General features: G+C 37.2%; 1 protein-coding gene across 1 annotated transcript in view; it reads right to left on the bottom strand.

Annotated features, from left to right (window-relative positions):
• The window catches only part of LOC109855709 (monocarboxylate transporter 4-like), a 72,852-nt gene that overhangs the window by 37,179 nt on the left and 23,363 nt on the right, over positions 1–12,310 (bottom strand). Inside the window, exon 2 of the mRNA XM_020430232.1 lies at positions 632–1,081. Within this exon, the coding sequence (XP_020285821.1) occupies positions 632–799 (168 nt within the window). The 5' untranslated portion in view covers positions 800–1,081. The remainder of the gene's footprint in view (positions 1–631; positions 1,082–12,310) is intronic.

The following is a 12,310-nucleotide window of genomic DNA, read 5'->3' as shown; positions in this document are numbered from 1 at the left end:
GACGCTCTTGCGAAGGAGAGAGAGAGAGAGAGAGAGAAAGAGAGAGAGAGGGAGAGAGAGAGAGAGAAGGGTGGTAGCAGGATGTGTAGTGAAATCCGTGTCGACGATCACCGTGTTCATTATTATTGTTACGAAATATTGCTCCCGCGTTGACGTTAGCTACGTAATAACGCACACTGCTTGTTATCAAAATTTATTGCCACGTCACACATGAACTATCGCGCACTAGACTTCAAGTATCTTCTGGAAAATATATCATTTGTCTAATAGTGCATCATATGTGAAGTGACGAGGGGGATGCGCTTGATTTTATATAATAAAGGTGTCATGTCATATTTTTCTCGCTTTAATACTCTTTTGCATATTATAATAGTATATTATAATATATCAAATTTATATTCACGTCTCTTTTATAATCGCGAAAATTTATGAGATATCGATTAAAAAATGTAAAACTGTCTCGATTAAAAAATTTTAATTTAAAAAAATAAAATAAAATTTTATTTTTTCTGCGTCAAATTTGCGCTTGTGTAAACAAGCAATTTTCTAAATAATAATGATCATCATCGTCATCAGACTCAATTTGTTTAAACTGATAATAAATCAATGCCGACCGAGTTTTCTCACTCACCATCGAATGTTGCGAGCGCAGCGATCTTATCGAGCCGGTCGGGTGTAAGGACGGCACGCTGCCGCCGAAGCTCATGGCCGAATTTCTGCATCCTGCCGGGGTGGACCAACCTCCGCGCATACTGGCCGTAGTCCACCCCATTCCACCGCCGCAGTCGTCCACCAGCATCTTCAGACCAACGGCTGGACACGACGCATTTTACGCTTCCGCCATCGATGAAGCATCAACGATCCACTTCGATTCGCTCAGTGTACTTTATTCATGTCACGTCACTCTGTCCAAGTTTCGGCGAAGATTAAATTACATCCTTCTTTGCTTGCTGCTCGAATTTTGCGCGAGTTCGACTCGAAGGGAAGATGAATGACGTTACACGAGTTTCGAGTACAAAGAACTACGGAGACAATCGTCTGACGATGTGATCGAGGTTTCAATGGCATTTTTTGTGTCGCCCTGCAACCGAGAGAAAGCACACGGCAATTGTTGATCAGTAAATTATTCTGATTACTAATAACTATAATGACGTATCATTGTGTAAATGATTTGAATTCATTCTTTATTCTACGTCATTCGCAGCATAAACAAATAAACATCATTTATTATAGCATCATATCTAAAATAGAATATAAACATTATTTGTTGTATTTTAGATACGACAAACAAAACGTTTCCGCATCAGAAAAATCACATCGCAATTTTCCTCTGACAATATTCAAATTTACGTTTAATTTAAATCGCGTAATTGCTAATAAACCTTTTTAATTAACCTTTGTAATTAATTATCATAAATTTTTCCACAATGAAGTCGCTCAAAATACACGCACTCGAATATATAATACTGTGATAATTTTTATGTATTAGCCAGTTAATGAGAATTGTGTAAATCATTATTAAATTTGCCGAACAATGTTTGTTATTATTATTATTGTTACGCGAAAGTCGAGAGAATCGAAAAAAAAAAAAACAAGAGCTCTATCGAGGATAAAGAATTTAAAATATCGAATGCATCGCGCGCAGGATTCACATTCGATTAAGTCGGATTTATATACACCGTGATTTGTATATCGGAATGTTTTTTATGCGTATACTTATTCGAGAGAAAAGAGTCGATGAGGATAAAATTGATATTGGATGCGTATATATATATATCGCGCGCGCGAAAAGTTATGTTACGTTGGCGCTTCGAGTTATCGGCGCATGTATGCCAAAAGCATGTTCCATTTCATCGGTCGAATTCAATTATTTTCTGATTGCTTTGCAAATTTTTGCCGTAACGATGCATAACTTGCGTTTCTAGTTGCAGAAACTTTCTTTAACGTTGACAATATTTCTCGTCAAAATGAAGCGACACTCGCGCACATTTCTCAAACGTTATTAGCGTCTAATTAACGCTTTGCATCTCTCGGAAATCATCAAGTAAGAGTAGTTTCGTTCACTCCCGCTGATCTTCTTTTGTTTCTTTGATTTCAAACAATTTCAGTTAGAACCGCAGAGAAAATCGGGAGGGAAAAAAAAATACTAAAATAATAAAATGGTACAATTCGCCCCGGAATTTTATGTACGCTATAAGATTTTACGGTTTAACTATCCAAAAAGTATGGGGCTCGCTAAGAACCCTCTATTTTTAATCAGTTGAGAGGATTAAAATCGCGTGCCTCTTTCGATCGTTCGTAATACCGCAGTGAGCCCGTACTCGGGTTTCTACCGGCGTAACGCACATCGACATTCGTGCGTCGCAAATCTGTGTCGTCACTTTTTGAAATATATATTTCACATATACAGCGCGCGATACTAAATGCGTCACGCGCGATAAATACCTTCGGTAATTATTATATTGTAAACATTATTATATATATTACAAAATGTCAAATATATATTGTGTCACTTGACTCTGTTAATTTTATCGATCTTACTCCTTATTAGAATTGTTTTATTCACAACATAGAGCTGTGTATGTACGTGTGTATGTATGTGTAAACACATACGTCAAGAATAAATTTTGATTAAGAAAAAATATTGAACTTTATGGAACAGAATTTACATGCACTTTATTTGCAAACATTCAAAACAAATTCTGTTTCAAAGATTCTTCTTTTTTCCATAAATTTTTTTTACAATAGTTTTGTTTTTTTTCTCTCTCTCTCTCTTTCTCTCTCTCTTTCTTTTTCTCTTTAACTGTATCAGAATATACTGAAATGAATAATGTGATGAATAATGGATCGCGCCAGTGCATCGGTGATGTTCAGCATTAGACTATTCGTACTACGTGGAATATCGGATCCTCTGACGTTGCAATTTTTATCTCGCGAGATTTATGTCCTACGTCGTGCGCGCTGCTGATCCTTCACCCTATCACAAGCTCGATATCATAACCGCGTACAGTGAAGTCTCTCTGCAAAAAGAGAGCAGCAACAACACACACACACACAGTGCGGGAAACAAACGGCAGATTTGTATTCTCGCCGTTGGCATCCGGCGTGAATTTCACATCGACGACAAGCGTCATCGGGAAACGAGAGAATTTTTCTCAATGACCTCAGGAATACCGCACAGTCCGTAAATCCGTTTTGCAGAGTATTTTTTTTTTTTTTTTTGTTTTTTAAATCGGAGCAACTAAGCGGATAATGCTCCAAAACCGTTGCGTCTATAAAAAAAAAAAAAAAAAAAAAAAATTTTTGCGTGGTTTTCATCAAATAAAGTTTGTAAAATAACAGTAATCGATCCCTTCCCCGTATCTCTCGGTGTATACACGTAAACTCGTGCAAGGAACATTAAATACGGAAAATAAATAAATGCAATGTAAATATGTGATGTTGTTTTTGTGCTGTTTATCGAATCGAATATCGTGTGTGTGGGTGTGTGTGTGTGAAAAATGAATTTTATTACGCCATAATGAATTGACAAAATATTTGCTAATCAATTTTTAATTGCAAAAGAATTAAGGGGTTTCCCAATGAGGAAAGGCCGTAAATATGCTTCGGATTTTCCTATGTTGGCGGAGGTTAATATTGGATGCCATTGTAATTAGCAGCGAATGAGCACACGTGAAAGCATATCGAGAAACAGATTTCGAAACAAATATTGTAGCACTGTGTAATTATCGTTTATGCAGTCTCGAAATTAACCGAAACAACGTGCAATTGCATATATTACGTGACCCGTGCTTCCCGCATTTGTCACGCTCTTTTGCAGGTGTAACAAATAGATTCACGTGTAGCAATAAAATTATTTCTTTCGAGAGAATATTGTCGTTGAGATTATTTTGCACAAATACAGTGTACAAGAAAGTAATTAATACACGTTGGAATTTTTTTGCGTCAAAGAGAAAAAAGTTTTTTTATCTAATATTATTTCGAGCGTTTGATACGTACGTGAGCTTACAAATAAAATAAAATGTAAAAAAATGAGAAAAAGAAAAAACATTTCGTCGTTTAAAAGTGAGTATGCCCTAACAAAAAAAAATAGCAAAAATACTCCAAAAAATAGCATATTTAATATCGCACGATAACATTTCGACGCGCAGTGGATTAAGACAGTCTATGGTCGGACGCGGAGACGGAAAGAGGATGCGTGTTGACACATGATGTTGAATTCCAGGATAGACCGATGGCGGCACGTAGGGGGCGACAGCGAACGATAGACGGCAAGCCGCGAGTAATCCCGCTAGATTGAATCCTGCAACCCCCTCAAGCTCCCGGACGACTATAGTAGATGATCATGTAACCATCACCAACACGAATTGCTGTCCGAGCCATCGTCTCGCGCTCTATCCCGCCACTTCTTCTTCCTAATTTTCTATGAAAACATTTTCCCGCCCTCCCCCCCGGGCGGTTTATGAGCGCGAGCAAAAGATATTGTTACCATCAACCCTCTCGAGCCTGTGTCTCGCAATCTGAAGCACGAAATACCATCCGGGTTTGTTCAGATGACAGTTGAGGCGATGCCAAGAACGTTTCGCAAACTCGGTGAATCTCTTGGGAATACGCGATATTATAGGTTGTCACTTACCAAAAGATGTGTTATATCAGTAATTATTTTCTTACAATTTTGTCTCACACATGTTATCATTTCATTTAACATTTTTACAAATCTATCCGTTTTTATTTTGTTGCAATAAAAACATATGTTGCGCATGATAAACTAATATTATTTTTTTGTTATTTTTCACAACTTTCTCCTCTCTCTTGTATTTATTCTTTTTTATTCTTATATTTATTTTTTTTTATACATTCTATTCATTTTCGTTATTGTTGTTTACAATTAAACGGTTTCGCTCCAAACCGGTTTTTTTTTCGAAGAGCATCGATTTGTTCGAACGCGCGAGAAGCGAAATTTAAAACAATCTGTTCGCGCGCAAAAATGTTCACGGACGCGCGCCACAAATGAAAGTAAAATCGTTGTGATTCACACACGCAAAATTGTTGTTAAAAATAAAAGAAAAAAAAAAAGAAAAAAGAAAAAAAAAGTGTTTGAAATGAGGTCTCGCCACGGTGTTAAATAGAACGCCTCCGGTAATTGGGGCAAAACGCATGAGGTGTACATCAAGCTGCGACCCGACGTGGCCGCAACGTGAAACTGACACTTTGTCAGCTGAAATGGTTAAAACGCGAATACTGTTGGTCGCAAAATATGCAGTAGCTCTTTAATTTAACCTCTGCTCGTATTATTAAGAAATCTATTTAGATGATGATTTGTTTTTTGTCCCAATCTCTTCCAAGTGACGATTGCGAAACGTTTTTGCCTGCGGAAAATCGTGTTCTTTTCTCGCTTCCACACTGACATTTAAAAATATTAATTAATTAAATTAACATTAATTCAATATAATGTTACATTAATATCACATTAAATTAATATATATATTAAAATATATATTAAAATAATTAATATATATATATATGTATATATATATTAATATATATATTAAAATGATGGATTAAATCCAAAAACTTAGATCGAACCCTTAGTTTTCTTTACGATCAGAGAAAAACTTTGTAATCTCTTCGACGTGAATTCTGTGTGCGTGCTCTGTCAAATTAATAATAAATAAACTGAATTCTCGCTTTGTACTTCGATTCTTATTCCGATATCGATAATTAATTTACGCTTTTCTTCGACAATTTCCATTAGAGCACGAGAATTATTTCTGACACAAAACGAGAGAAAATTATCCCTCAAACACGAAACGTGAGCGCTAATTGTCATCGTTATTTAATCGAGACGTCATATTGCCGACAATCTCTGTGGGTTTAGCTGATGCTAAAATGCATTATTGACCCGTCGGGATAAAGTAGCCATTGAAATACGAGCTATCTATTTATTACAGATCGCCGCACGATTCGACACGTTTGCAGGTTGCTGCATTATGAATATATATCTACCCCCATCACTCGCTCGCTCGCTCGCTCGCTCGCGCGCGCGCGCGCGCACCCGCGCTATCGATTAAATATACGTTGCTGCGGTTAAATATCCGCGAGCGCGATCCGCGAGTGAGATTTTCCGTCTCACGATTGATCGCCCGTAATTTCATGCAGATTAATTACTTATTAAAGCATAATTCTATTATATACAACCGCGCTATTATTATTCTTTTCTCTCACAGCGACTCTTGGTTTAAGAGGCAATTCATCGGACAAAATTGAAGTGAGGAATCACTGAGTCTCTGGATTTAACGTAAAAAAATTGCGATTGTGTAATATCGTACGATTTGATTAGAATAAAGTAATTTATTCTGAATTTCGTGTGTGTGCGTGTGTGTGTGTGTGTGTACATAATTCGCAGAACTCGACATACGAATATTTTTCATTTGCCACGTTGTTGGCGCAAGTAATACATTTTTCAATACCGCTTCAACATTATTATCTACTTGATCGTGTTTTCTAAATGTCTCTCTTTTTTCGCACTAAATAAACAATTTAATTATTTTATTAATTTTTATGTTTTTATTTATTTTATAGTCGAATTTGTAATTTGTAAAAATAATAAAAGCGTATAAAAATGATACATTGAAAAGTGGACGTTATGTAAATTACTAAACCATAACTGCGTTAATGGCGACTCGTGCAAATAACAATCTTGCACTCTCGCATCTCCGCAATATGCATTAATTTGTAATCGTTGCATGTGTTTTGCTTTCACACACGTGGTTTCAACAACCACGCATCTACCTTCACGCGCACTAATATAACATAAATAATTCATTGTCTTCGTTGATTATTATTTCAACGGAATCTTCTCGCGAGCCAGTCTCGTATATATATATATACGCGCGCGCGTACGTATACTTTTCATTATTACATGCTTAAAAAGAGAAATAGGAAAAAGCATTTAAAAACCGCTCGCATGAGAAATCAATATTTGTTGTATCCCGCGAACAGGAACTCACGTCCTGTTCTCGGTGCTCATCTTTTTCAACGATGAAATCGATAAAATTCTCATGACCCATATCTAGCGGCACGAACAAGTCGCTCTCGACCGCGTCCAAGACGCGGCTCTAATTACTGATACGCGAATACTTTTCAGTCATCTTCATCGGATTGGCGCATTATGCGGTTAAAGCGCGGCTTGTATGAACTCTCTCGCGGAGACCGATATCGACTTGCAAATTGCAGTTGTCCGCGCAAAAGAAGTCGACATGTACTTCGCAAACTATTAAAATTGCTGCGGGCTCCGCGGAAATTGAAACAAGTCTCGTGCACGCGCCCGTATCCGCATGAATAAATGTCTATCTTCTTTCACACATACACACTACGATCTTTTCAGTAATATTGCGAGAGATGTGAAATAAAAAGTAAACCCCTGTCGTTTTTATTTTAATTTCAATTTATTACAAATAAATTCTGCGTCAGATGAAACAAAATAAAAAAAAAAAAAAAATGCAGTACCTTTGCGGTACAACGTGAGTTTATCGACAATTTTAAAAAACGTTAAGACCAAATTGCAATAATGTCCGAAAATAATTGTACGAAAAAGTACACATTGCCGATAATCAAACCCGATATAAATAAATGATTTTGTAATAACTTTTTTTTTCTGCGTCGAAATAAATAGCTTCAACTTTCATGAGCACGCGACGAGCATTAATTGTATTATCCAAAAATATTGTGATGTCACACATACAGACACACGCGCGCGCGCGCGCGCACATATACCTAGCATCCCTTAATTATTCCCGGCGGTCCCGGCAACTATTCTCCCTTTCCCACCCCTGGAATCGATAACGGAATAATAAACAAGCGGGATTCCCGTTCGAAATTTCGTTCGGACGGTAAGATATTTTCGGGAGATTTTACCGATACGAATTGATGCGCTCTCCTTCCTCTGCCTTAAGAAAACTGATACCACCGCGATAGCGTGTTGCATCGGGCGGGAAGATTGATGTACGTGCTTCAGATATTCGATGGCGTGTGCTCACGGACGGGAGAGAGTATCAGTTCCATCGCGCTAATCACACAAGCGCATCTTCGAGATTGGAGTGTTCCTCGAAAGGATGGGTAATTAGGTCGTTAAACCAGGCGCAAACGCCGGTCCGATACAACATTCTCCCCCCTGTAAGACCATAAGGACATCGGCGGCCGCTTTCAATGGAAGCGTATTATTGATTTCATCCCACAGTACCGCTCGTCCCTTCCCCCGCGCGCGCTCCTTTCCCTACAGGATGTCCCAAAAGTCGCGGAAGACGCGATTTCCGACGTTTCGTCTATATCGATGAAATTTTCGGTTGTCGAATTGCGGAAACATCAACGATCCGAGAGAAAACAAGCAACATTTCTCTCTTCTCACTTAAAAGTATTTCTTCTTTTATGTTTGGCAAAAATAAAATAGGTGCGAGAAGGTAATTACTTTTTCTTCATATTTAGATTATGTGTCTCTTTCTTTCGGACAATAAATTGTCGAAGTATTGCAACAACTTGTATACTTGAATTTATTATTTTTTATGTCTTAAGCAATCTCGATTTGATTAACTACTTAATTTCACAATGAAATGAATTATAAATTATTAAGCGCGAGAAACAAAAAGACGAAATTTCAGTGCTATCATATTGTACTTTCGCATCGCGATGTGTGTGTGTGTGTGTGTATTTATTCGTGTAACAGTTGCTGCAGCACATCTGCACGCCTTTCGAAAACGCATGTTTAACCGAAAGCGTTTCTTTGAACAAATTTGTCATAGATACGCAATCTCTCTAATTTGTTTGATCTTGCAACCGCATTTTAATCATTTTCGCAATTACGCGGCAGATTTTGGACGGGAGATCTCATAATAACTACATTAAAAGAGGATTTATCGAGACTGAAAGCGATGTGAAAATAATAATTGAAAGACAAGCGTAAAAAAATTGATTTTTCAGATGCGAAGACAATTGAAAAACGAGATAAAAACATTTTCTCAATTTTTGTTTTTACGTTTTAATCACGGCGGAAATAAATTTACACACACGTACACATTGTAAAAAAAAAAAAAAAATCTCATATCAAAACATAGGTTCAATAGGTTTTATCCGATGACTTTTGACATTTCAAGAGAGAAAACACACGGATGGAAGAGCGTATTAAACTGAACCGAAAGCTTTTAATTTAAATATGGAAACATCGCTAACTTATTTTCTACAATTTTCAAACGAGTTTTCCAACTACAAATACACACCATGTATATAAGTATATATATATGTATATATACAGCAACGACGTATAATTAATGGTCGCGCTAATTGGGCTAACTAACTCGGATCTTTTTATTCCGTGTACGAATTTGCTGATGCCGCGACGAATTTCGGGACGTCAAATAATTTAAGCTGAATGTTGAACAATATTCTACGTATGTATGTACGTACGTCCGCGCGCAAACTATTTGTTTTTATTAAAAAGTTATCTATCCGAGTAAAGAGAGGAGCTCGTTACTCTATATAGTCGCGAATAATTTAACATCACACTCATTAGTACACACACGCTCGAATTAAAAAAAATTTTTTTGCGAAACGAAAATGTTTCGAGTGAAATGTAACGTAATTTTATCTGACATGTGATCTCCGTGCGAACGTATTTACAAAATAGTTGAACGTTTAACGTTATTCTGTCACACGCGTTTTTCATCCGAACGCATATTCAGTTTACATGCATCTCTTCTGTGAATAATGTGTGTAGAATAAATTGATAAAAAATAGTACGAATTTTTTTGGTTTGCAAAAATATTTTCTCTTTTAATATTTAGTTTTCTAAATATACTTCTCTCTAGTTGCAACATGTGTTCGCGCAGGTTTTGCGAAGATTCTTCAAACGCTATTATTCGAGCTTCATTTCTCTGTTAGACCGCCAACTGAAGACTCCCCGACACGGCAAATAAACAAGTCGCTATTTGTCTTCCGCGTCGTTCGCGCGCTGTTCGTTATCCTGTCTATTCTTCGTGGCCACGAGAACGAAGGAAAAGAGAGCGAAGAGAGGCACGGCAGTCGACTCGGAATTAATCCGATTGCCTTTCGATTTTCGCGCGCAATCGGACGCCGCGGCCAAATTGCCAGAAGAGAGTTCGAAACGCAAAACAAAAAGCACAGCTCTTTGTTGCAAACACACACACACACACGCACGCAAAGTAGCTCTAGTGAGTTTTCTCTCGCAACGCTTTTCTATCTTCGTGCAATTTCAACAAGACACGCAACAGATAAAATTTCAGAAAGAAACCTCTTCGCTGCTCATGCATGTAACGAACTGTTACTTGTATGACGTATATTTTTTTATACAGAAGAGTCTATTTTGTTTAAATTTAGAAAATAAATCTGCATACGCGATAAACGCGAGCAAAGATTTTTCTGCCGAGCGTTACGAGTGTTCAATTTCGAAGAGAGATCTTTGATAGATAAAATTCAATTAAATTCTAGATTTGTTATTGCGCGCGCGCGATGAAAAAAAACTCTCGCAAAAAATTGGACGATAGTTACTTTTTGTGTTTTTAATTTCTTTTTTCGTTTAATAACGTATAATCACAGTGAAACACGTGTAATTGCTAATTTGAAAAGACGGAACGCGATATAATTAAGGTCGAATAATTAGATCGGACGCGCCAATAAACATCCATTAATTCTCACTGACAAAAGCAAATTAGCCGGCTGTCGGAACCTCGTTAGCAAATCGTTAAAGCAAGCGTAAATAAAAGTGACTCTTCAAAGGTGATGAACGTAGTCGAGCGAGCAAGAGCGACGGCCGGGTCGTCAAAACGAATCGACGAGGCGACGGCAGTTCATCTCGAAATTTCCATCCAACCTCTTTTTTAATTTGATTTCCATTCCCCACGTTTGCCAACTTCCGTCTTATTCCGTGTGATAGATCCGGAAAGTAGGAAAACTCCGCGCGCGCTAGGCTAGGATAGGAACGTACCAAAGAGACTAGCGAGTCGCGAATTAATCTGGTAATCCTCTGATAGACGCGCGTTAAGGTTCGATCTCACGTGAAAAGTTCACTTGGACTTATTAAGCGCCGATGCGGAAAAGTAAATTTTGGACTAACTCCTACGCTCAGTTTTTCAAAGAATTTACGAGAGACGTTTTATCTCCTCTCTCGGAACGTTTGTTGTTTCTTGTAATCCAATGTGTCAAATTATCTTTGTACGCGTGCAGTATCACAGAGAAAACTTTACTGAAAGAATTTCGTAGTTAAAAAAATATTTTTTTTTCATTATTTAAGAAATGTATATAACGTTTATAAGTATAAGAATATTAATTCGAACTTATGTACATAATATACACACACACACACACACACACACGACCACACAAACTGTACACTTGAAGATTCTTTATGTGAGAGTGCTCGTTGCGGTCGTAGTACAGAAAGCTCGTGTGCAAAATTAAAAAAGAAAATGAATTGTGCACGTAAATGCGTCGACAACACGGAGCTCTCTAGCCCGATTTCATTTATTCCAAAATTACTACTTGGCAGATTCGCTAGTTTTCGCATAATTTGCCATTTTTGCATATTCCAGCGGCAAAGAGAACATTTTTAAGAATTAAATCACCACGTTACCGCGCGCGTAATCGTATTTCACATTTTGTTGCAAACCTCGAAATTAATCTCGATAAAATAAATAACAAAATTAAAAATGTTGTTTTGTTTGGATACGTGTTATCGCTGTGTTTTTAATTTTTACACAATAATAACGTAAATTTTATATATTGTTAATTATTATCATAATTATGCCAATAATTATTTTTAAATTTAAGTAAGAACCAACGACGCGTAGAATCACAGAAACTGATTATTATAATGTGTTTGTATAAATAACTGTCATATAATTACGTAATTTCATAATTGTCAAAAGTTCTGTTCGAATCAGCTGATCGGATTAACTACTTAATTCATCGTAGGCTGATATCAAAATAGAAAACTCAACTCAGGCATCACCGAGCATCGGAGAGCTACAAAACGGGCTAATTGCAGTGATGCAAATGCACCAACAGGCTCAACTCGCCAACGTGCTCGTCATATGTTCGTGCGCACATTGCGCGCACCGAATCAATTAATTAGGCTTCGATCGATGTCCCAGTAAAAAGAATTTTTTTTTTTAAAAAAAGCTGCATTTTTCACGTACGAATTTTGCGTGTTCGTTCTGCAGGCACATCCAAAAAAAAAAAAAAAAAAGAAAAGCGCGCACTCGAATCTCCCCTTTTCCTCACCATCTCTCGTGAGTAGCCA

Source organism: Pseudomyrmex gracilis, unplaced genomic scaffold (genome assembly GCF_002006095.1).
Source record: "Pseudomyrmex gracilis isolate BER0280 unplaced genomic scaffold, ASM200609v1 scaffold_96, whole genome shotgun sequence".
Taxonomy (NCBI): domain Eukaryota; kingdom Metazoa; phylum Arthropoda; class Insecta; order Hymenoptera; family Formicidae; genus Pseudomyrmex; species Pseudomyrmex gracilis.
Note: the sequence above shows the minus strand (reverse complement) of the source record. Positions and strands in the feature narration are given on the sequence as shown.